General features: G+C 38.3%; 1 protein-coding gene across 2 annotated transcripts in view; it reads left to right on the plus strand.

Moving 5' to 3' along the window:
• Positions 1–27,584, plus strand: part of kiaa1549la (KIAA1549-like a) — a 96,258-nt gene that overhangs the window by 11,026 nt on the left and 57,648 nt on the right. For both annotated transcript variants that reach the window (XM_067502257.1, XM_067502258.1), the window contains exon 2: positions 25,458–26,183. In XM_067502257.1, the coding sequence (XP_067358358.1) occupies positions 25,458–26,183 (726 nt within the window). The remainder of the gene's footprint in view (positions 1–25,457; positions 26,184–27,584) is intronic.

Raw genomic sequence — 27,584 nt, forward strand, 5'->3', positions numbered from 1 at the left:
GTGTATGGGGTTCTTGTCTTGCTGCACAATCCACATTACATTCAGATTTAGTTCATAGACGGATACTTTGTGCTGGCAATCTGTCCTGGTCCAGAAGAAGCAAAGCATGACCAAAACATCATAATATACTTTTACAGAAAGCAAAAAATTGATAGAAATTAGTTTGTAGCCCTTTACAGCCCGGTGAGCATTGGCAAACACAAACCTGTGCAGCCAATATCAGACTTGGATAGTGAAGACCCAGAATTCTCTTATTTAAATAAGGCTTCCCAGACTTGCACCTGATTGTGACTGAAACACATGGCTCTAAATTCCTTCAAATTATTTCATAATGCTACACACAAATATTACACAAAGATTGGATTGTTTTCCTGAAAAAAAAAACCATTTTTGTCTAATTCTCAAAATTGGCTCACCTTTATCTAGTTTTTGGACTTTTGTAGAAATTGTATTATAAAATACAATATAATAATATAAATGGCTGGTTATTTAGCGCTTTAATCCAAAGCACTTTACAATGTTGCTTCTCATTTACCCATTCACACACACACACTCAGACACCGATTGCAGTGGCTGCGATGCAAGGTGCTCACCTGACCCACCTGGAGAAACATGGGGTTCAGTGTCTTGACCAAGGACACTTAGCCAGGAGTGACCGGGAATCAAACCACTCACCCTGTGGCTCAACACGACAACACAGAGAATATTCTAAAGCCCTCAGTGGCGAGGTTCAGGAGGTCGAGGAGTCCCAGGGTTGTTGGTTCTTGGCTTCTCCTATCACATGTTACATGCAGAGCAAGACACTGAATGCCAGATTTGTTGCTCCTGGTGAATGCAGGCCAGCTGCATAACACAGTGTGAATGGGAGAATGAGAAGCAGTATAAAGCACGTACTAATAAGGTAGAAAAACTCTATATAATAAGTGCAAGACCATTTACCTTATCACTAACTTCCAAGCACCACTATAAACATTTGTGGTCACAGCTGTGCAGCATCTCAAACTCTGAAGTTCCCATGAAATTTGATGGACACTAGGAAAAATGTAGTAAATTCGCAAGTTCGCTCTAGCTGTGTGATTGAATTGACAACAAAGGTTTTGGCATGACCTCATCATAAAATTGTTTTTGAGAGGTGATGTACCTCCTGTACAGGCAACAAATGACAGATCTCCCTTCTGACGGAGAGCACACACTGTTCCTGGTAATGACAGCTGAAGGAATGAAGTGTCAGCCCTGGAATGGAAATTTTCTCTCCGGAGGAGTCGGGCCGGACGTGTAAAGACCCAAATGACAGCGCTGAACAACAGTAGCAGTCGGACGCGAGCGTAGCAAGTTTCATTTCCCGATTGGTTAAATAGCAAGTAAGGAGTCAGGGTAGATCAAACGTGGAACAGAATGACAGCGTGAGAAAAACAAACAGACAGGGAGGGAGTGACAGAAGCTGACTTCCTGACTCAACTTGGCTTGAGAAGAAACTATAACAAAAGCGTGACACTCACTCGATAACAACACCTTCGTCATCATCACCATCCTTAACACTACTGTCATAACCAGAGCTGCAATGGCTGTTTATTCAGAGAAAACAAAACCAAAGGTTCCATTCATTGGTAGTAGATGAAGAGAGGCTCAATTCATTACGACTTTTCAGAGTCTGGATTCTGTTTTTCATTGTGTGAGTTTGGTTAAAGGTTTTGGCTTTGGGAACAGAATTTTCTCTGAAGGCCGTGTTCTTTAAAGTATTTTTTTCTCAACTCTTTCCTTCAACTTTAGGACCTCTGAACAAGATTTTCCTTTCTCTAAAATGAAATGAAATAAACATGGTCTATATTGCTTTTTTTAACACCTTCAAAAGCCTTTTGTGCTGAACCTCCCTCTGTCCTGTTTTTAAAGTGTGTTGTATTTTTATCAGTCACTTAACCCCATACTCAAGCCTTTCTGCTTTTGAATTTAAACTCACCTGCTTAGAAAATCTCCCATCTCTCCAAAAATGTTGCCAACGGAGAGACAGCAGTGATTTATTTCTGTAGTGTCTGATAAAGAAAAGAAAGTGGGACACAGAAACATAATTGAATTTGATTCTATTGTTTTTAAGGATGGACTGGGAAAGAAAAGCATGCATAAGTATTTGGCCTACTCTCCTTCAACGCATTATGTATCACTGCAGCTGATCACCTCCCTCCTTCACTTCATCACTCATTCATCAGTCTGTCCGAGCATCTTCCTTTGCTTCTGTTAGATGTGTCATGTGGTCTTGCAATGGCTGCATTGTTGTTCTCCTATTTGAACATGTTAGTCAGTAGTATTTAAAAAGGTAGTTTCTGAGATCTGAGAATGTACTGATATAAAAAAATCGAATGAGGCAATCAAACAGGCTGTTAACAAACCCCCAGGTGAGCTTATCTGAAAAAGTAAATACGACAGCCAAAAAGCAAAATGATTACTTGTACTCCCCACTGTAAACATGTCTCACCACCTGCTGGTTTACTGGACCTACAGTATTACCACAAAAATGTAAATACCTAAATAGATCTGCTTTCAGTTGTGTTGATGCTTTCTGCCTCCCGTCCTCTTTTAGTCATATTTTTCTCCAAACTTTACATGGCGGTGGGGGATCTAATAACTTTCAAATTTAAAAGTCATTTCTACCAGTTTTGTAATGCAATAGTAAACAGCCTACTTTGTTATTCAGTTTGAAAAACCATTAAAAAAAACTAAGAACCATAAAAAAATGAGTACAGTTCTAAGTAATTTCCATTTTGCTTTAGATTATTGGAAGTATTCAATTACTGTGATACTGAAGGCATCCGAAAATGTTTATGATACTAATGCGGATTCTGAAGTGTTCTTATATTTACAAGATAAGTCATGTCATAATTGGGGGATCCTTATGACACATATATGACTTAGTATTTCATAATAATGAGAAGTGTAACTTATAATTATGAAATATTATTTCTTAATTAAAAGGTCTATAATATGTGATGCTGCATATATTTGTGTTAAAATATAGCGAGTTAAAGTCAAATGTTGTCAAAAAATAAATACCCAAGTACAGATACTTGAGTTAGTTCTTAAGTATAGAAATTAAGTATTTGCACATTCTTACTTTTTACGTCTAAATTTCTAGGATAGTGGGCAAGTTTACAACCTGTCTGACCATCTGACCATCTAACCATTCTTTTTTTTGTTGTTCCCATCAAATATAAATGGAATAACACCACTTTCACAGCTCTCAGATTATCATAATAGAAATTGACAAAACTACAAAAATAATATCCAAGTTGTTATGATCCAGAATGACCTTTTAAATTAGTCAGTTTAAGGGCACATAAACTGACTTACTAACTTAAATATGGGTTTTTTGTATTATCTGTATTTGTACTACTTTTTTAATTTGACAAAAGAACAGTGTATTTCAGGGTTACATTTTAAAAATCAAACCTCATAAGACTCTGAATATGATGATATAACACCTGCGGTATAGCGATATTAGCCTAAAATCACCGTACTTTACATCATACACCATACTAGTAAAACTCTTTGTCATTGTGTCTCTTCTGTTTCCATGGTGATGTTTAAATATTTAGTTTGCTCATTTGTTAAGGGAATATGAAAATGCATATAAACAGCTTATCCTGAGTTTGAACTCAGCCAGGATTTGGGGTTATTATCCTGCACACTCAGTGCATGTAAATAGCAGATTAACCTAGGTCTCTTCAAAACCAGGGTAATTCAGGACACTAAATGTTTGGACAGATGATCAACAGCAGTAGGCATAAATTGTGTGCTAAAATGATGAGAGAATTATTTTAAAATATAAATTGTTTTCCCTGCCATTCAAATCTCATTATAAGTCTACTTTGTAATTAAAATCAAAGTCTTTGATCAGTGGCAATCAATCGAATGAATTTCTGTGTGGCAGCTTTTTTCCCTCACTATGTCTGTCTGGCAGACCGAAGTTGGTTTGCTGTATAAATAGAACAATTGCTTTCGACGAGGAAGGTAATTATTACTCTGGGGTAAATCAGAGTCAAACTGCACAGTTCTGACCTCTCCACACACTCTGCTTTGTATTACCAGCCCAGAGAAAAAAAAATATACATAAAAGATTCACAACCGTGCATAATCAGACATGCTATTCAAAAGCTAGTTTTGGTGTTACGAAGTTTTGAAATGCACATGCATTCGACAACCCAGATTAGTTTCTGGGCTTGGGAAAACCAGTGTGCCTGTTTGTTCAGATGCCTGTAGGAAATGCACTGTGAAGATCAGAGGTAGTGAGCTTCAGAGGCATTATGAACCCAGGGCCTGACTTTGAGCACTGCGAGCTCAAAGATAAAAACATTGGAGAACATTTTCTGCTTTTTATTTGTATATTTTAGGATTTAAACTAAATGTTGTGGCTGAGATCTGTGATAAAATTACTTTTTAAGAGAGCCAGGAGAGGATTGTGATGTCTTCTTTACTTGCTCAAACTGTTGGTGAACTCTGCTCAGTGTATGTGTGTGTGTGTAATGTATAATCAGGACTATGCTTAATCAGATTAATATCTGATTTATACAGATTTCTACTGACAGTAATCAAATTGCACTCTGTCATCACGCCATGTGCCTTATAAAACACACACAAACACACAGTGTAGTGTGGCACCACAGGGGACACAGTAAGGGCAGACAGGCATCAGACACTCAGGAGCAATCACATTCCCTCTGTTTTGTCACTGGTTTGTGTACAGTCATTTGTCAAACCAATCCTGCATCGCCCATGGCTGTACTGTATACAGATTTATATGTTTACACATGCACACAGTGTTTAAAATCATCATTCAGTGTGGTGCAAAAGTTCACTCTAACTATGCTTTAACATAATCGTGTGTTTGTGTTTTTGTGTGTCTGAGTGAGTGATTGAGAGTCTGAGTGTGTAGGAGTGTCCACTTGTGTAATGACAGGAGTGTGTGATGTGTTCTTTTTTGAGGATGTACTTGAGTTAATAGGAATTCATAAGTGAATTAGAGCTTTGAACGTCCCAGCGTGTGTACAGTGTGTGGGTTATCTAACACTACAAAGAGGCCTGTCCTCCTTTCTGACATTCATAACAGGAAATGGTTGTCTTCAGAAATTCCAGATTTTTAAAATTGGCAACAGCTCAGTAGCATGACTGGGTATAAAAGGAGCATATCAGAGAGGCAGAGCCTCTAAAATGTGAAGATGTGCAGAGGTTCACCAATCTTTGACAAACTACATCTAAAAATTGTGGAATCATTTCAGAAAAATGTTCCTGAACATAAAATTGTGAAGACTTTTAAGCCCACTATCTACAGTATATAATATCATCAAAATTTTCAGAGAATCAGGGGGAATCTCTGTGCACAAGGGACAAAGCCAATGGTCAACCTGGATGCGCGTGATCTTCAGGCCCTCAGACGTCACTGTAATAAAAACAGGCCTGATTCTCTACTGGATAGTGATGGGAGTTCCAACTCTTTTCAAAGATTTGCCTCTTTTTTCTCGGCTCCCTTAAAAGAGTGGCTCCCAAATGGCTCTTAATTTAGTATCACTTGAAGTCTTATATTTATTTTAGCGTAATTTAGCAGTTATAAATGGTTTGTGTTTTGGTAAGCAATTTGAAATTCAGTGTTAAATAAAGCATACATAAAAGAGTTATTTTTATGTTATTTTTTAGTTACAAAAAATACACTTACTATTGTTTAACATTTTAATGAAACCTTTAAATGAACAACTGAACACAGAACCAGAGCAAACAGATCAAATAAATAAAGGCCAAAGTCTTAACATTATGACGTGTGTCCCCCTTACTTCTTTCACATAATGGTATGATCCTAGTTTATCCTCACATATGAATGGCTGCATGGTGTGTCCATTAATATAAAGTCCCTTCCCTCGCTGCATGGATTCTCAGCAGAGATGAGCAGGAGTGGCTAAAGATTCAGCTCTCCCTGACAGGAGTTTGCTTTTCTTGGCTCTTGGAGCACTGGACATTACTGTATGGGCTCAGGAACACTTTAAGCGTGAACATAGTTCTCTGTGCAATCCACAAATGTAAGTTAAAGCTGTATCATGCGAAGAAGAAGCCATATAATAATCCAAACTGCTGTGTTCTCTGGGCCAAAGCTCATTTAAAATAGTCTGAGGCAAAATGGAAAACTGTTTTGTGGTCAAAGGTATCAAAAAATGGCCTGTCCTCCTTTCTGACATTCATAACAGGAAATGGTTGTCTTCAGAAATTCCAGATTTTTAAAACTGGCAACAACGCAGTAGCATTACTGGGTATAAAAGGAGCATATCAGAGAGGCAGACCCTCTAAAATGTAAAGATGTGCAGAGGTTCACCAATCTTTGACAAACTACTTCTAAAAATGACAAAATGGAAAACTGTTTTGTGGTCAAAGGTATCAAAAAATGAAATTCTTTTTGGAAACCATAGGTGGCAAGAGGAGAAGAACCATCAAACTTGTTATCACAGTTCAAAAGCCTGCATCTCTGATGGTATGGGGGAGCTTTAGTGCCTATGGTGTGGTCAGCTTACATCTGGAAAGACACCATTAATGCTGAAAAGTACATAGAGGTTTTAGAGCAACATATGCTCCCATCCAGACAACGTCACTTTCAGGGAAGGCCTTACATATTGAGCAAGATGATGGTAAACCACATACTGCAGCCAATACAACAGCATGGCTTCACAGAAGAGGAGTCCGTGTGCAGAACTGGCGTACCAGCAGGCCAGACCTTTCACCAATAGAAGACATTCTGTGCAATATAAAACCAATAAAAAATCTAGACACAAAGGTGTAGGACTGTTGAGCAGCTACAATCCTGCATCAGACAAGAATGGGACAACATTCCTCTCCTAAAACTCCAGAAACTGGTCTCCTCACTTCCCAGATGTTTACAGAAAGTTGTTAAAAGAAGAGGGGAAGCTACACAATGGTAAACATCACCCGGTCCCAATTGCTGCCATCAAATTCAAAATTTCATATCCATGAAATGTTAAAATTTTTAAAATTACATCTGATATGTTGTTTATGTTCTGTTTTGAATAAAATATGGGTTGATGAATGGTTGTTTCTACCTATTGGTACTCAAAGTGCTTTACACTGCTTCTTATTCACCCAGTTGCACTCACACACTGATTGGGGAGCTGCTATGCAGCCACAGTCACCCCCAGAGATTTACTTGCAAAATGGAAAATTTACCTGGATTTAGCATTTGGTGGTTGTTTATTTAGGATCCTGTTATTGATTATATTACGCAGACAATCCTGAACTCACAGGATAAGCCAAAAGGACAAAAAAAGAAAAACAAATATTGAATTTATATTTTTCTAGTGATGCTGCACCTTTGGAACCAGTTATATTTTTGACTTCTGCAGTTCTTTCAGCCAAATGGGAAATATCATAATGACCAGAAATTCTTTAATTCTCTGACTCTGAATTACAAGTGGGAAGTTGATGTGAACATCTTTTTCTACTCGGCCGCTCACAATAACGGATGGCTCTACATTGGATGAACACAGCAAAAGGCAGCTTGCATTGGTGAGGAGAAACTGGGCCCCACAAACTATTTTATTACTGTGTGGCTTTGAGAATGGTCTCCTGATGCAACAAAATGTGACTGAATTTGCCCCTATGTGACAGATCTCTGCTCCAAAAACAGATATTACTTAATCTAACAGACTGTGGCCCTCCATACTACCTTTGCCAGAGCTAAAAATTGAAAGAAAAAAATAAACTCCAGTGGATGCTGTTGTGCGTTGAGTGCAGAGCACTAGTAAAAGCCAGCAACAGGTATTTGGAGTGCCCATTGACCCATGAAAGATATTAGGAATCATAGCCCAGTGTTTTTCTGAACACATCAGAGTACAAGTCACAACAGCTGGATATAAACCGATCAGGCATAACATTATGACCACCTGTGCAATTTAATGCAATTTTCCTTTCCTATAATGCACTCCAGTATGACTCCACTACCCACTTTGTCCTCATTAATAAACACATATAAGTATTACCATCTTTCTGACAGTTTCAGCCTAAAAACTGAGAAATTATAACCTTGTAAAAGTACTGTAGAATCCCTAAAATGTTTTGGGGTTTAGATCATGAATTCTTGTTCATTAACTATGCTGACTGTCTTCTTCAAGTGCAGTGAGATGGCATTTCTACTAAACAGGATAGTGGGGCAAAGGAGTCTAGTCCTATCTTGATAGATCACTTCTCTCTGTTTTTCAGCAGACAGGTTTGATGTATCATTTTGCATGTGTGCAGAAGATTTCCCACCAGTGACCATTTCCAATGCCTGTTTTTCAAACTTGAAAACAACTTTCCAGTGAGGATTTGTTAAACCTGCATTTGATGATTATTTCTGGCTGTTCAGCAGCAAATCCAAGCAGTAAAAACCATATTGATATGGAACAGAGAACAACAGGAAGGTGGAGGAGTGGTTAGAGCTAGCACCTCACAGCTAGAAGCAGGGCGGGGGCTCAAACCAGGGAACCAATGTCATGGGCATGTTTCCTCTGGGTATTCCAGTTTCCTCCACCAGTGTAAGACATGCATGTTATGCTAATTGGTTCCTTTTAAATTGCCTGTAGGTGTGAATGAGTGTGGATGGTTGTCTGTCTGCATGGGTCTCTCTGTGTTGGCCTTGAGACAAACTGGTGAATTGTCCAGGGTGTACCTTGTCTCTTGTCCAGTGACAGCTGGAATAGGCTCCAGCACTCCCCCCCACCTCACGACCCTGAACTGGATATGTAGTTAGAGATAATGGATGGATGATAAGTTGAACTGGTTAACAAACATTTGCCTATTTAAAAATGTAGCAGCAAATTTAGCTCTTGTTTGTTCTCCACTTGCATCTGAGGAAACTGAGTGGCTGTAGCTGTAGCTGCTAAAAGCTCCACAACATACACCAGCTAGTTGCCAACTGTGTTTTTCTGCTCTGTGGTGCATTGACAGGTTGTGTAGAGTAGTACACTGTTGGATTGTTTCCAGTTTCTCTCACAGAAATGTTTTCTACCAACTGACCAGTGCAGCAGGGAGGTCTGAGGTCACCGCTGAAACTTTGTAAACAGTCTTTTTGTTTAATTTAAAATTTTGCAGAGATTTTGCAAATTCTTATGAAAAATAAAGCTTTGAGATTTTAGTTATATTTTCCTCCTCTTCCTTCTTACCATTTGCTTGCTCAGCTTGAACAGCCCTGCAGTTGCTTTGCAGAGCCTCAGGGACTGGTTCTGGTGTTAGGAAATACAGTTTCAGAGAGTTCACAGAAGTAAGCAGCACTGACCCATGATGCTGTGGGTCCCTCTTTCCTCCTTAGTTATTAATACCAAGTTCTCTGTTCTGTCTCAAAAGTTACCCGTTTTTACAGTCTCTCTTTTGTCGGAACTGCAGAGTCTGTTCAGTAGAACTCTACAGCAAGTTAAAATTGTCAGCCTGTCTGCTGTAATTTTACATTGTTTACACATGGTACTAATTTACATTTGTTACACTTGCTTAAATCTTTTGTTTTCCAAATCTGTCCTGCTGGGGTTATGCTCAATTCTGCCTGCACTCACAGATGAATTGGTTTCACATGGCTTTGCTTCCAAATTGTTTGTTTGATCCAAATGCATGTTTCATATCTTCCCTGCAATTAGAGTGCACTTCCTATGTGTTTTGTTGGATTTTATACTTCTTTAAGAGTTGTGGATTATTCAGCACTTAAATAAATACGCTTCCTTCCTTTTTGATACATTTAATCTTGTGTTCTTGATCTTGAGTTTTAGCTGAAATGTCACTGAGAGGCTAAAACCGTTTACAAAATAATAGAAACAAACAAAAAAAAACAAGCAGGATCCATCTATTCAACTGTGTGTGTGTGTGTGTGTGTGTAATTGTACTTGATACTGCTAAAAATGTTTTTCCTTTCAAAGTGACGTAATTTTAGCCAGTGCTCACAATTTTAAAGGGCAGTTTCAGGGCTCAGAGTTGGTTTTAGGGTAAGGTTTAGGCATTAGGTTATGATAGTTAGGGTTGGGGTAAGGGGCTAGGGAATGTATTATGTCAATGAGTGTCCTTACAAAGATAGAAGTACGTTTGTGTCTCTGTGTGTGTGTGTTTGGGTTCATGTGCTTGTCTGTTGCTTTATTTTTCTGTGTGTGTGTCTGGATGTGTTATTGTCGCTGTCACTGTATGTGTAGCTCTGTCTGTGTGTCTCTGTGTGCCTGAGTAAATGGATTTGGGCAGATGATGTAATAGTTTTTTTTCCCTTGTGTGAGCTAAAGGTTCCTGAGTGTGTGGCAGACACATACTGCATCTATGTGCATGTGTGCAGGCAAAGGCAATTTCCCTAGATGCATCTTGTATGAAATGAAGACAGGAATGAACTCAGCTTAGCAAAACCATTATCCCTAATTGTTTAAAGTGCAGTATTAAGAGCAGGGTTTCATCATCACTGTAGAATAGCTGAATGCTTTTGGTTAATTCTTAGAAAGAGTCTGAGACCAATATTGATGATATATTTAATTGTTTAATACAATCTACAAGTGGCCAAGTGCTTTGTATTTAAACAACTATGACAGCTAATACATAAAAGTTAAATTTTTAATGTTTTTGTAATTGAGGCTGACAATTTATTGCTTAGGAGAAAATAGAAGAAACCCATTGTTGCCAACCTTCAAAAAGCCTTTTATCTCATCTTCTTGCTGCTGTACAGACAATGAGCTCCAGTGTTTGATCACATCACAATTTGAGGTAAAAGGACAAGAAGAGCTGTAGTGTAGTGGTGTTAAGGAAAATACACTTGTATACATATACATCCCTCTCTTTCTTCTTAAACTATTTCTACTTTCTACTGTCTAGTGGTGCACAACTCCAATATGCCAAATGTAATATGATAACCAGCAGAGGCTTCTTCTAATCAGTCACAGACGTTGAACAATTTCTGCTTGATTAGTACTCTTGTAGCATTCTGATTTATTGTAATTTCATAATGTCTAATACCTGAAGGGCTGTGCAGAGAGTGGTAGAGCGTAGCAAACGGTAGGGACAGCAGGGCAGGGACAGAGTAGGGTGGGTGGAGCAGAGTGCATTTGTTTTTAGCTTTCTGTCACTGTACGGCATTGCACCAAGGACACATTGGAAGCTATTTTTTTTCTTAATGTTTGGAGCCCTCTAAAACCACTGTCACAACTGTTTACTGATTTCAAAAGCAGTAGTTAAAGCTTAAAGCCTAAATGTGACTTAAAACACAAGAAACACTTTCGAAGAAAAAAAACTATGGGTTCAGAATAAGAATATACAGTACAAATGGCCTTGCGTGAGAGCCTGGTTCTTAAACGACACATCTAGAAAAGACTTGAAAAACTTGTGTTGAATGAATTTGTATTTCTTTTACATTTCTCCTTTGACATCCTGCAGTTTGTCTGCAGTCTGTCTAGGCTGACAGTGCCATAAAGTCCTTGCTCAATGGGCCACCACACTGTCATTTGAATGAGATGCCTCAGAATTGTTTTTGCTTCCTCAGTAGGTTTTCAATGCCATCCAGCCTCACTCTGAAGGCCCCCACAGTGTCCGGGATTATAGATAACCACAGTGGCAGGCAATAGTTTGTAAGCCTCTGCAGCTGGTTGGGTGTGTGTGTGTGTGTGTGTGAGAGAGAGAGAGAGAGAGAGAGAGAGAGAGAGACGTGGTGATGACGACCACAGAGCAATTCTGCATGTCTCCAAAAACCAAGGAATACCAACAAGCAAGTACACTTGAATTATGGCTGGTTGCTATCTTGGGTTTGTAGATTTTCAAAAAATCTTTTAAGATACAAGATTAGAAAACTGTATAATAAAATATTCAATAAAAATGTATACAGAAATACCCTGGACCACTCAGCCTCACTTTGTTCAAACAAGAATTCCCTCAACATTTTATCTTTCTCTACCTCGAGACACAGCTTGATCTGTTCTAAATTGTGCTAGTGGATTATTACCTGGGGTGCATAGCTTGTACTATATTTAAATATATATGGATTTTTCCATAATAAATACACATAAAGAAGAGAAAGCTTTAGCTATAATACTGTAGGTAGTAATGTTGTCTGCTGATTAACAGACTGGTGTGATTATTATAAGTTTTGCTCTGTCAGCCAATACTTGCAGTGTATTCTATTTTCCTATTTTGTCATCAAGGTTAAAAATATGTTTTTAGGAGACAATAGATACCTTAAAAAATGTGAAATTTAACTGTCTCTACGCAAGTAACTCACTCAATTTTTTTATCAGCAGCTTTCATTAAATTGTAGACAACTATATAGTAACTTCACATCTGTTATTCTCAGCGCACTCTTCATGTGCAGATAAAATGCACATGTCCAGTGGTACTGGTGAGGCAGGGGTTCAGCTACCCCAGCTATGCACTGCCGGTCCAAGCCCAGTAGAAATTGGGAAGGGCATTCGGGGTAAAAACTGTGGACATTTATCCGCTGTGGTGACCCTGAACTCATGGGATAAGCCGAAAGGACAACAACAACAACAACAACAACAACAACAACAAAAAAAACTAACTAGTCATAGGTGTGAATTTGAGTGTGAATGGTTGTCTGTGCATGTCTCTCTGTGTTGGCCGTGAGATAGATTGGAGACCAGTCCAGGGTGCACGCTGCCTCTTACCCAGTGACAGTAGGGATAGGCTCCAGCCTATAAGGGGTTACAGATAAACAATGGATGGGCATCATTGTCGCCCTGCATATAATATCATCAGAACCTGCATTTTATCATCATTTTACATCAGTTGCCACAATGACAAGGAATGTGAGCAACATTTTTTACATTTGACATAGCTATGCACTGCTATATGCACTGTATATACTTCTTTGTACACCAGGCTATTAATAACTAATTTGTCAGATAAGGTCCTGCTAACACCACAATCCTCTTCTAACTTTGCTTTAAGGGGAGAAGGAGTGTTTATGTCCTTCTCTTGCAGATGCATAACGTTATTTTCTGAGGATGCACAGAACCATGCATCAAAGGACAGAGGATACACTTGGTAGTCACCACGTGAATTCTACTTTAAGCCAAAAAGGATGTGAACAATGTAAATTAAACTATTTTAGACAAAGTAATTTAAGATGGCCAGTACCCAAAACCAACATCAAATGCCCAGTATGTTATGACTTAAGAAAGTGTACATGTCTTGGTGCTGTCACTGTTCATCCCATTCTTGTGAACACAATATCTCAGAATCACCTTGAAGGAACTTCTTTACATTTTGAACAAACATACACTTGGACTTAAGGATGAATGGATTAGATTTTGGTGGTCAAAAGTCAAGGTCAGTGTGACCTCTGTTCCATTCTCATCGATGCTGTATCTCTGAAATGTTAGGGGGCATATCCATTATATTTGGCACAAACGTCACTGGATGAACTATTAGTCTAGACAGACATGCTCGTAAACTGCATCTTGACTGGCTGGTGAATGCATCCAACTATGAGCTGGAAAATGTAGTTTTCTTTTTCATTTAAGAAAATGGTCAACTTACATATAAATAGAAAGGTCTCTTTTATTGTCTTCATCATTACATATTTGAAAATGCATTATACTACAAACTGTGGCGCATACGTGTGTTGTGTTAAATGTTTTCATCTGCAGTGCTTTGAATGCTTGGAGCTGTATATCATCAATGGGGCACAAAATGCCTGAGAAGATGCCAAGATCTAAAAAAACTAACGGTAATGGTGAATATCTTCCCAAAATTCGGTGGCACACTGCTGTTTTAACACCAAGCAGTGCTTCAGGTGGTCATCAGGCACGGCAGGCACAGCAGTCACAGCACAGCAACTACAACATTGACCAGATGGGAGGTTGTAGAACACAGTACCAGCATTAGCTCCTGCCAGCTGGGAGGGTGTTGAGAACTGTTTAGGAATGTATGTTGAATCTGTCGTCTCTCTTGCTTCACATCCTCAGCTCATTGTGAGTTTGACTGTACACAGTTCATCTCTGCTGGTGATTGGAGATGTTGCTACCAAATATGTTCAAATCAAGCTTTCATGTTTTTTTAGCAGTAGCTTCTCAACATTGTGTTGGTCCTGGTTATCCATAAATATTGGATTGTCCCGATCCTGCCTTTTCTGCATTTCGTCTTGCTAGTCTCCTAAAAGCTTTTTTTGATTTTATTTATTTCATTGATTATTTTGAGTATTTCATATTTATTGCAGTATTTGCACATGGAACAAATCATAAACCTCAAAACTCAGAGTCTTTGCTTTATAGTCTTTATGCAGAGCTAGTAGACTTTCAAAGGTTTGGTAACCTGACTCTTTATACTGCCATGACTGATCTTGGGGCTGTGATGCCATTGTTACATATGTACATTGTTGTCTTGTGTGTGTGAAAGTCAGAGGACTAGGCAGAGATAGAGTGATGTATTGTGTATATGTCTGTTTACATCTCTGTATAAATACAGAAAGAGGAGACAGAGTGTGTGCATCTATTTTTGCCCATGAAAATATGTATATATATGAGTGTTTGAGAGCGCTCGACTGTTTCTGTGCTAGAGTCTTCTTCTGCGCTTCAGAATAAATGTCTGCTGGCTTGTGCATGTGTGTGTGTTGGGAGTGCACTTTAGCATTAAAGTCTATTTGCTTATGCATGTACTGCATGTGTATACATGCACAGGAGCGTGCACATGTCACAGCAGCCCAGGATGTCTCTCCGGTTTTGTTTATGCTAGACTGGCTGACCTACCGAGTGCCCCAGAGCTAGTCACATGACTGTGTTAGCCATTCACAAGGGACTCTGAGACAGAGTAGCACAGATGAGGCACCATGCTGCCTTCTGCTTGCCTGCCTGTGTGTGTTTGTCTTAATTATTGCATGACTGCATGCTTATTGCCTTTCTGATATTTTTAACTTCTTGTGTGCATCTGTGTTTTAATGTGACATCTTCACATTCTTACTCAACCTCTGTCAAACTCTAAGGGGTGTGGGTGTGTGCTTATGCAATAATCAAGCTTAATTCTTCAAGTGAAGTCATCTGAGAGTAGCAGGTTAGCACTGATTGTATTTGTGTGCACTGTGTGTACTGGTACACATCATCCAGTGAGTAGAAACAACAATAATACAAGAATGGAAATTTGTTTCCTAACTTATCTCATTGAGACCAATAAAATGCAATGAAACAAATCAGTTTCTTTTCTTTTTTTAAAACGCAAAATGGACCCATAATGAAATATTTTGCCACTAGTAAATTTGCAGAATATAAAAATGCAGTATTTTGTGCTCGCTCTTTTTTTTCTTCTGCATTGTAGGATGCCATCACACCCTATCATGCAACTAAAATACATTTTCAAAATTTACCTGTCACTAAATTAAACATTTTTAAAGGTTTGAAAATAAGTTGAAAATAAAGACACATTTAATTCAATGAGCAATATCTTGTCAACTGGTTCACATCAGGTTCAGCCACCACATTGTCAGGTTCACTTTGGACTTGGCAAAATTATATGTGCTCCAATCCGAGGAGCTGGAACTCCTGTGTTTTTGCATGTGTTTGTGAAACATTGAGTTCTGCTTTGTTTCTTCAAAGCACAAATCTGTGCATCTCTGCCCTGAACTATATATTTTTTAGTTTGTTGTCCTTAGTGCCTTAGTGTGTTGCTTGGTTTGACATGTATTGGGATGCTGTGATCCATCTGTTCATGCTACTTTTCCCACTCTGACTGTTGTGACCCTAAGGACACACATGATGGTTGGGTGGGACAACAACTTACATGTAAACTCAACAACCATCAAGGTGTCATAGTCTAAGCAACTTCACGGAGTTTCAAAAAACCTTAAAATTAGTCTTTCGGATAAGAAGTGAAAATTTTCACCAAATAATATTTTTGGATGATTGTGACTAGATGAGTAAAAGTCTCCAAAGATATATTACACTGTATCATGGCCTTAACTAGGCAACTAACAAGCTAATTAACTACAGATTCTGAACATTGTACTATAGGCAACAGACTGAAACCTTTTAGGGAGCCAAGCAAGAGAAGGTAGCTGTCAGACAGACTAAATGATGCCAGATGGCTGATAGGAGGTAAATCAGTACAGGGACAATCTGCCAGACACATACATACCAACCAAGAAATAATAGATATCCCAATACATTGCTCTTGATTGTTTTGCTTCCTGTTAGACACCTGGCAGTTTCCAATAGCCTACAAAGCAATATTATTACTTTGCTGCCAACTTTCTGATATTTCTGGTATGCAGTGCAATAATCTGTCACTAGCTCTTTGACAGCTGTGTTTATTCTGACCACCAACAGTGCAGCTCTACCATAAATAGATCTTAATAACTTGAACTCCAATTTGTATTAGGTTGAACTTCTGTTGATGTTCAAAAGAGGGATCGGGTCATTTAATAACATGTATTTCTGCTCTCTTAATCTCAGATGAAAATCCTGCTTCTCGTAATATATTGTTGTACTTTCCCAACAGACTTCTTTCTATTTGCTTTTGAAAATTCACAGCCTTGTTACATGTTCGTCTAGTAGGATAGATTAACAATGATCAGAAACTGGGGCAGTTATTAAAAGAAAAAATCAGTATATTTTAAAATTAGGAATTATTGCAGTGTGAGAGCAGATGAGGACATGCAACAAAGATCCCGAGCTTATTCTTGTGCTACACAAGCATGTAGGAAGTCTTTGAAATGGATCCAAAGGCTTTTCTGTGTAATTTGTTTTCAGTGTAGCTGTTTTAGTTAGGTGCTCTGTAGTGTAGATTGGGCAGTTACCCCTAGACTGCATGTTCAGATGTTTCAGCCTGTTTTGCATTAAAAAAAAAAACTCATGGCATGATGTGTTTTTCATTTCATGTCCATTATAATGGCCATTTATCAAAGAATGCACTGGGTCAAATGGATTGTTCTGTGTCAGGACAACTTTGAAACATGTGATAACACGTGATATGAAAAGTTTGATCAATAAGGTTCGTATGTGTTGAATACAGTTGCATTTGGATTAGAGTGGAACTTTATCTGTATTGTACTTTGAACTTTTGAGCCCAATAATCCAATTTGCAATGAGTTGATGTAGTGTCGTCCATCTGTTGTGTTTGTTATATCCTTGATCCTCTTCATGATAGCAGAGCAGTTTATCCAGTCAAGAACCTGGCTTGAATATTTGGTGGGAAAGTGCCAAAATGTTACTATTAATGCTGTATCTCAGGGGCAATAGCAAATCCATGTGAAGAAAAGTATAATGTCATATGCATGTGATAATGCTATATATTTAACATGTAGAAGTTTGGGTATTTTGAAGTAGGTCACTCAAATCAGGGGCAAGCCTATTCAGCCCACTTGTCTCTCGCATCAAACAGGAGCCCATACTGCCCACGGAGTAAATATAATCTGCAGCTGACACTAACTCTTACTATTTTTGGTTTCTAATCCCGACACTGTCATCTGCTGGCCCTTCCTAATGAGATGCATGTGTGGTCTCCATATACAAACAGTAGTGTTTCTAAAATGACTGAACAAAACGCTTAGAATGAAAGCAGACATTTTGTTTGTTCTGTCTCTGTTGTGTCCCTTGCTTATCCAGTCAACTAATCCTTGTCGTTCCCCAGTGATAATAACTTTACTAAGACAGATTAATAAACAATTTATAGGTCCATTTATCATTTATCTTCCAACTGTTGCCGCAGTGCATTAAGCCTTCATATGCATTTTAATCCCCCAAATAAAGTCTAATGCTGCTTCTTACCCTAAGATGTGGAAATGATGCAACTATAGGTTAGGCTGTATCTGGTTTCTGTGAGCCATTGTGGATGTTTGTGATCATATGGTGTACTGTGATGGGAAGCCAAAGTCTGTGTGTCAAACAAATACTGTTTACTTCATTTTATCAGCAGTTATTTTTGGTTCGTACATTCCTTGTCATTGTAATTTTTATTTATTAAATGACACAAACTGATTTTGTGCTCTGTTCGCTTTCAAAGTCAAAAGTTGTTACGTGAAATTGCTTTGTGATTTTATCAAAAGCATCGCATCACCTCATTCCAGCTCTGTTGTTACAGCTGTATTTCAAGGCGATACACGACAGACAGGACAGACGTCACATAAGCACAGAACACTCTGTTTCCTTCTTTATCTATGGTAATGGTTACCCTGGTGACAGCATCTCTGCAGTTGCTGTGGAGACCCAGCAGCAGAAGCAGCCCTGCTGTCAGGCAGAAAGGGGCTGTTGATTTACTGTAAACTCAAATATATTTAGTCTCAGCATTGTTTCTTTTCATCTGCTGACTGACCTGGCATTAGTTTATTTAGTTTTCAGGATGATGTCTGCTAGGGAAAGTCTAAGTTTCTTTAAACCTTGTAACTAAAAGTGGGGAATCTTTAATGATTAGAATATTATAAGATTTCTTACCCTTTTCCCCTTTTCTCTCTGATTTGTGGGATATTAGGCCTTGGTTAACAGAACCTGGGAGTAGAAATGTAAAAATAGGTGGTTCAGAAACCTCTTAGATTCCTTATTTGTTCACTATAAACCATCTCTGAAACCAAAGAGGCAAAATAGCAAATGTTTTAATTTTTTTCTGTCAGTCTTACAATTTTGATGACATACCTTAGACGTAGCAAAGGTTTTCGTTTACTTGAATTGACCCACTCAGAAAGTTTAGAGCTTGACATTTTTGAAATTTTACTGCTGGAAAAACAAAACAAAAACTATTTCTTTTCATATGTCCTATATTATTGGCCTATGGACAGAAATATAATATTAAATGATTCAGTCACTTTTATCATTGAATTTTGAAAAGTTTTTTAACTTCAGAATGAAATAGACTTATCACAAACACTCCCTTTATGACAGTATTTTTTATGCAAATCAACAAATAGTGAAGTAAAGTATAATATTTTAGTGATCATTAATATCATTTTTACATCCGGTCAAAGGCTGCTTCCAGTCCACGTGACAATTTAATATAGGAGTGTTAATATTTTATGATTTATGGATTAGACTGGGCTTATAGACTGAATATAGCACGCTTTCTAAAATATGAGAAAAACATTCATAGAGTATTCCAGAAAAACTTATTTGAAAATATTTGAATTATTTTCAAAATTATTTTCTTGTTTCCAGCTACATGTAACATCCCCTTTACTCCTGTTTTTCAAGCTTAGCTTATCCCCATCCCCATTTGCGCAGTGCTGCTCCCAAGCCTGGAAGAAATTGGGGAGGGCTGCGTCAGGAATAGGGGATAGGCCAAAGGGACAAAAAGAAAAAAAATAAATAAATAATAATTTTATCGTCACAAAAAGCTAATTTGGTGAACTAATCTTTTAAGTGAAGAAGGGGAACTGGATTTGGTTTTTGATGTCAAAGAATTGTTCTTTTGGTTTTCACTGGTTTTCCAGAAACAACAGAATGGTGTTGACTGAGCTGAGCTGAAATCATTAAACTGCAAAATGATTGTTAGCATCATAAAATCCTCTGCATGGTGTGCTTTTAACTGACAGGAAAGAGGGTGCTTGTTTCTAAAACACAGTGGAAAAAACCAAGAGTGAGCTGAAAGAACAGTGAATGAGAGGTGAAAAAGATGAGGACAAGGGAACCTGAGAGTCACGTGATTGAGACCCAAGGATCCCTCTTAATGAGATTAAATAATGAGTTCTAATTGTCAGTATTACGTTGTCCTATTGGCTCCAAACAGATTTCACAGAAAAATTTGGTCCTGGACTATCATAAACAAAACAATTTGTTATTATTCTGATTATTAATATTGTTGTTGTTAGTGTTATACGTTTTAAAAAATGTAATAGACTTTTCTTGTAAAGTTGCTTGCATGACTAAAAGTGGTCATTATGATACATTCTCCTTGAGTTTTTCTTTTTTTTGCCTCTTTCGGTCTTTCATTCACTAAAACTTTGGGGCTGATCTGAAGCGGTTAACTGGACAAGAGTGCATAAAAATCCCAGGGATGCATCATTCTATTTCAAAAGAGGCAAAAGAATGACATTTTACATGAATGCATCCAGAAGAGCCTGCACTGCATATTGAATGACTTTTGTCATCACTATAACCCTGACAATATAAATATTACTTGAGTTAAACCTGCAACTGCAGGAAATAAAATAATGTTGCAATGACCTGTTCTCTAACAAAGCTAAAAATTACATTATTTAAATTTACTCTTTAGCTGGTATAATAATTTGTTGTTACTTCAGACTTACTTCAGGGTTAGATGTTGTTTCTCTCACTTTGGCTTGTCTTAAGTTCCCCAATTCTTTTCAGTGTCAACTTTTCAGAGAACAGCAAATGTCTCAGTATTGTAGCTACTATAGGAGAAATTACAGGAGAAACAGAGTCATAGATTCTTACATAATTCAGTTATTCAGTGTTATTGACACCTTGGCTCATGCCATCCATCCACAAAGGTATGGACACTTTAGTATTTGTTGACAGATACTACAATGAAATCAGCAGTTTGGATTAAACTAATCTTTTCGCAAATATGTATGCATTGTTTTTTTATAGGCTTAGATTAATGACTCCCCTTCCTCTACCTTTCTCAGATCTTTCTACCTGACAATCCATCCATTCCACAGTCCAACCAAACCGTTTCCTGTTCTCATCTCCACACAGACAGATGGATGCCCTGAATAGTTCCAGGAAATGGTTACATGTCCACCCTGTTGGATGGAGTCACTCTGTTGGATAAAATCAACTGGCTTGGGACCATTCTTACTCCCACTGAGTCTCACTGAGTATAACAGAGCGTTGACTTGCAACCAGCACGCCCACTCTAACTGCAAATGCTTTATTTAAAGCATCTTTTAAAGAAAAAAAATATAATTAAAATCACATTATCATTTAAAAGCATATATTTACTTACATTTATTCATCATCAAACAACCAATTTCTCAGTGTCCCTATACACTTGATTTGATGTTGTGACCTTTACTTTCTGCTCAAAATGCATTGCAGGATTTTGCATAACATAACCTTTCAGAATTTACCTCAAGTCAGATCTTCTCCCCAACATATGGATTACATATACACAGTTAAAGCAGTTTGTACAGCATTTACTTTCTTTAAGCCTCTTTTGTATCATTGTTTTAGTTTCACATTCACTGTGTAATTCCATTTGAGCATCAGAGTTTCATAAACCTTTTGTCTCGAATCAAATTTGACAGTAAACAAACTAAAGCCATTTTACATGTGAAAATACCAAGTCTAGTCACAGTGCGTAAGAATCCACGACATGATCCAAAAAGTGCGCTCTGGAGACCACAGCGTTTTTCAAAAAAACAAATAAATAAAAACTCTCTCGCTCTTAATCCTCTGGACTATTGGTCGCACTGTCCACACAAGGTCTCTCTTCAACGTTACTGTAATGTCTGTGTAGTCTGAATCGTACATTTGCCTTCTTATATGCAGTTCCCCTTGGTAAGGTCTAGAGAAGTTCAGAGCTTCGGTGGATGTGGTTGGTGTACAATGTGCAGGACTATCAAGCCACAGACCCAAGATTGATTCCAGAGTACTGTGTCTTGTTCGGTTTGGGCAGGAAACCTACTTAGGCTTAGAGAAAGATCGTGGTTTTGTTTAAAAAGCAATTAAAACATGGTGTATGTGTGAAATGAAATGTTACATTTTTCTCTATAAAGCCAGTCCTCGGTCTTCCTTTTACCCTAACCAGCTGCTGTAACTGTCTAAGCACAACCATAAAATGCTTAATAACACTATAGTCAGACTGGATGTTGAACTAAACAATCACATGTTTCAGCAGAAAATAAAACAGCAAATTTTACTACCTGATTGGACATTTTGGTGGACAACAATATGCATTCTGGTAACATTTTATTAATATGTTCAGTATCAACGTCTTTGCCACTTGCCTTACATCTCAACAAAATATCATTATGTTCATAGAAAATGTAATGTGGTTGTAATTACTTCCTCCAATACTAATAAATACTAAACTCAAATTTAGCTGAGGGTTACAGAAGAGTCATTCATTTTACATTCATTCATATAACAGTCCAATAATTGTCAAAATATTTGTTTGCACTATATGCTCAATTCATCCTTAAAGCCACTCTGCATTTGGCTAATGTGCATTTTTAGTTGTGGTAACATAACTACTACGTAAGCCGAGCAAGAGAAATGAAAAGCTGTCTCACACAACAGCACTGAACAGTTTAGAAAAGAAGACTATGTTGTGTCCAGTTTAAACTTTCCTGAGCAGCTTCTGCAGCTGTAAGTTGCTTTTTACTGAACATATCTATTTTATTTTCACAGGAATGCAGATGCTGAAAACATCTTTTACAAATGTCTCCAGCATAAGTAGTTAATTCAACTTTGTTTAATTACTTTTTGAGGCTAGAAGATTTTCTGCCACTATTGTGTTTATACTAATGAGGTGATACTGCAGTGTTTGTACTAGTGTGGATCATGTGACACTTTCTCTACTGCACCTCAAATCTTGCGTTACTGAGATTCAAACTTATTTCATTTAATATTTTTCGTGAACCTTGTTTAATAATTACTACACTGAAAACCTGCCACCAGTTGGCAGAATCTTCTAACCACACTCCCGCTCCTCACTTTTCCCTCTGAGCTTCTCTGAGCTGGCTCAGTATTATTCTCATACTTCCTAACCACCTGTCCTGCTCGCAGTCAGAATGGCAATGTGGATCAACTCTGCTTGGCCCACATCTCTAAATCCACAACACAGGACTGAGGAGAGCCAAACTATGGCCACAGCCCACTGACATTTACCATTTCGTTATTACAGACACCTGGGAACAGCTAATCTCAATGGTCAGAAAGCTTGTATTGACCTGGCAGAGCTTTACATGGTTGTGTTGGCATCTCAGGAGGGCATCAGGGGCCATAGTGCCAGCTGGAAAGGCATTATGGCCAGTACATAAAATGGCACTGGTCTAAAGTACTGCTTAGTGCACTATTTCCATTCAGTGATTCATAATTTGCTATAAGCTGAATGTTAAAACACAGGAATAAGCAGAAACGTCCTGTGTGTTTTGTCCACTTAGATAAAGCAGGTCAGTTCTGCTCTGATCCACATTTATCCATCTTTAATCCACACTTTCTGCTCTACCATCCATTTAACCACCCTGTCCATATTTGTTCTCAGTGGAGGTTCTTCTTTCCTAGCGTTTTGTCAGAGGTCTGATGGTAGTCACATATGCTACTCTCAGCCAGAGCAGGTGGTTAACTGTTGGAGGAGAAAACACTCAAACACTGCTAAGGGTGGTAGAGTCTTCCATGTCATCCCACTATCCATCAGTTCATTCATTCATCCTTCTGTTATTCCATTCAAAGGGATTGATTTCCTAATAGGTGTATACAGGCGTATGCTCCTTTACTCATTGAAATAAATGGTTAGTAACTGAATGAGGTCCCATTATCAATCCAGTTGTATTGAAAATATATAGCTAGAATACTCAGTGTACAGAAGTTGTGGAAAACTGCAGCATTGGATAATAATTCACACTCCTTAAATATTTATGGATAATCTTTCATTCTGTTGTTTACATAGAGATATTGATTATTGAAGCTTTATTATACTATTAATTTAAAATATTTCTTCCTATTGATAGGTAATTGCCATTAATAATCATTTCAGTGCAGCTTTTTGAAGTGGACTGTACATACACTGTTGGTGTTTGCAAGGTTCACGATATGTCTAAAATTAGTATTAAATGCACATAAAAGCTTATGCAACACTCCAAAGAGTTTTTCTGTAAACAAAGATTTTGTGTTTAGGTGGAGCCTGCTCTCAGAGTGTACTCCAGTGCCAGTCAATCCATACTTGCTGAAAAGCTGTAGTGGTTCAGGATGAGATGTACTGGAAAAAAAAGAAATATAACTTTGGGGTTACGTTTGACAAGCAAGTTGTGGTCCCTGTGGTGCCTGAGGAATCGCTACTGCCAGTTCTAGCTTTGTTGTTTTCTCCTCTGTCTGACTAACTGATGGAGCCCTGGGCGCTGCCACTAACACAAAGCAAAGACCCTGAAGAAGCCAAAATATACAGTAAACTGCCAGTTGATTAATTTCCTTTTTAATGGCATTTATGATATCACATCCCATAACAAGGAACAGATTGCTCAGTGGTGGTAGTTAATAGTGTGTTGGTTGAATTGCTTTAAAGCAGGTGTCCAGAGGATGTACAGCAGCTGAGCCCAGAGGCAGCTTTGCAAAGCCTCTACTGCTCACAATCACTGTATTTTTAATTAAGCAATCCTTCACAGATAGATGGGGAGTGTGGGAAGTGTGCGACACACATGCAAACTTAACACATTAGCAGGCTGAGATAAGTGTGTTTAAAAAAGAACACAAACACACTATGGGCAACCTTTGCTTGCCTTATACATGAGAATAAACTCAGTGTTAGCCTAAAGTGATGCCAAAGCCTCTTTTCTTCTTTAAACGAGCAGATGCAATGGACATTGTAAACCCAGCGAGGTGGCCAGTGAGCCATTCAGACAGTCAGCATTGTTTTTTCCCATCTTTTATTCCACTACAGCAAGGTGCCTTTGAGACTGAATGTATTATAATAGGCTGGATAATCGCCTCAGACTGCCAAATGTTCAGGGTTTGTTGAGGCTACAGAGGAGAAAAAGACACTTCACAAAATGGAGATAAATGCTGATGCTAAATGCTGTGACTGGATGTTATCTTTGCTGCTCCATTTCCATGTATCCGACTCATTTGGTGTCAAATTTTAAGAAATGAAAAATGACTCCGTTACCTACAAATAATTCACACCAAACTTTGCTGTGGACATATATCTCACTCTGAGCTTTAAGCCGAGTAGTTGTGTATGTTCTAGGAATATTAAATCAATAGACTGGCATAGCTAACCTAACAGATCAGATTAGTATCTGTGAAATCACAGTTGATTAGAAGTGCGTATGTGTGCACGTATGTGTGTGTTTGTGTTTGTGTCCTAATTTATACCCTCTGGAACATCTATATGAATTCCCTATGCTTTATCCTTTAAAAACATAGGTGACCTACTTTAGACAATATTTCAATTTTTCCACAGTCACTGTTTTTTTTAAATCCCTCTGGATAACCCTTTGTTAGACAGAGGAGAGAAAGAGGAAGGATATGGATATGTGTGAGTAATTGCCAGAGAGCAGAAGAAAAGCGTGTATGCTCTTAAACTATGTGTGTGAGAGCAGAAGAGTTTAAAATCTCCTGACAGTTGGATAGTCATGGTGGCATTATGTGGACTAATGATTTAAGGGCTGCTGCTGTATGTGTAGATGTCTGTTTATGTGTTTGAAGGGGCACATGATGGATGAGTATCCAAAGAAGTCACTGTCTGGCCTGTGGGATTGATGACTCACAGAGTGTGCACATACATTTTACTGCTTCTCCTAATTAAATACTATTTCTGCTTTTTTTTCATCTCCCCCTTTGTCCCTTTGTCTGTCATTTTCCCTAAAGCTGAGGGAACTCATCATGAGTCAGGGAGGCAGGCTGTCTTGTCTCTGGACCTCTCAGTGCCCTCCAAACTTTTAGCCACCCCCGGAATTGGAGAAGACAGAGCTGAGACTGAAGAAGAAGCTATTGGTGGGATGGATGCAGGTCCTGCAGCTCGGCCTGATGCCAAAGTGTTTGCTGAGGCCAGAACAGCAGTTTGGACTGAAACAGAAGCAGGAGTGCACGCTGGAGCAGGTGGCAAAGTCTTTGCGGAGACTGGGATTATTACCGGAACTGGCGCCTGGGCTGAAGTTGGGGCTGAATGGAGGCCTGTAAAAGGGAAAGGAGGTGACCTGCCAAGCATGCCTAGGGCCCCGGCTGCTTGGCTGGGTCAGCAACGGCTGCAGACGCATGGAGAGGGCCAAAGAGACCAGGCAGCCCTCTCATCAGTTCTCACCATGCTGGCAGAGACAGCAGAGCTGCAGACTCCAGTGGTGGGAAAGCCTTTAGGGCTGCTGTCTAAGGCTGCATGGACCAAAGGCACCTCTTCATCGTCATCTAAGACTTCCTCCTCTACTACAAAATCATCCTCTTTGCCTTCCTCCCTCTCCTCCTCCTCTGTGACAAAAGCATCCTCTTTACCTTCCTCTTCCTCTCCAGCCACTAACAGAGGTAGTCAGACAGCAGGATCAAATGTTTCTCTGCTTGCTGTCAACAGCTCCTCCAATAGCAACAGCAGCTCAACTTTGGGTATGGTGCCATTCATGTGTCATTTAAATGCTTTTTAATTTTGACTGTCTACAGTAAATGTAACTGTTTGCTAACCCCCTCCCCGGAACTGTGATCATCCAATCCATCATCATAGCTTAGCAACCATAACTATACATCTTACATTAAAATTACAGTATAGTGTCCACATTCCTAAAGGGCTTTAATTTAAAAGTTTTTAAGCTGAAATCTAGCCTTCTGTTTGTTCAAGAATGTTTTTATAATTAGCATCCGGACAGTGTAGTAATCCCTGCTTGCAATATTTTTTAAAATGCCACTTTGTTAATATAAGATAACAAAATAAATGACCTGTGATCTTGAGATAAAAACATAATTGCAAGAATGGCTATAGTACAGATACATCTAATTGAAGAATGTGTTTTATCACTATCATGTGGATATTTAAGATCTATTTGAAAGTTGCAATTTTACATGAATCAGCAGGAACAAAAAATAAAAAGTCAGTTTTTAATAGACTAACTAGTATTAATTTGCTAGCTAAAGCACGTAAACGCTGCTTGCAACAGTTATTGAAACCAATAAAAATGGTCTTTAATTTACAAAATGATGGCAAAACTGTGGAGATCTTTGTAGCTATATTCAGTAAGAGACTGGAAAGTTTGACAGATTACAGTAAAGAATGGGTTTAGTCATAGCAATTTGCCATACTTCATCAGTATTAATCTTTGATAACCATTACCATATAATTTTCAGAATTATTGTCATCATGGTCACTCAAACAACCATCATCATCCTTTCATCATTCATCATTATCATCATCATCATCATCATCATTGTCATCATCATCGTCATTGTCCTCTTCCTCACCATAATCATGTCCTGTCCCATTTATACTCGCTACTTCCTGTCACTCCATTATGACAATAAAAGTGACATCATCAACAAGGTAATTCCTCCACATCCACAAAATGATCAAAAGCTAATGGCCCAGTTTTGTTTTAATTACACTCGTTCACAAAACAATCCATATACAACATGTCCACATGCAGTGATGTGAGAACGAGAGGGATCCTGGATCTCTCAGTGTGAGGGGATTGACTGCCTGTCTTTTGTTCACTCCAGCCTGCTTTACATCTCTCATCGACATGCATTACATATCAGCATTTTGTCTGATTTGATTTAACTGGATTGTATAAAATTCGATTTCTATTTCCTGCGGCTCACTTCATTGAGTGTATTATCCAACTGACAATACCCTCCTAATCTTTTCATCAGGTTATACATCTCAGCATATTGTATAACAACAAGTTATTATGATCAGAGAAAGGGTGGCAATATTGCATATATTGCATATTTTTTGTTGTATTGTATTAAGATTTATCAGGATTTCATTCAATACTTCATAGGAACAATTCATTGTTA

Source organism: Channa argus, chromosome 4 (genome assembly GCF_033026475.1).
Source record: "Channa argus isolate prfri chromosome 4, Channa argus male v1.0, whole genome shotgun sequence".
NCBI classification, from domain to species: Eukaryota; Metazoa; Chordata; class Actinopteri; order Anabantiformes; family Channidae; genus Channa; species Channa argus.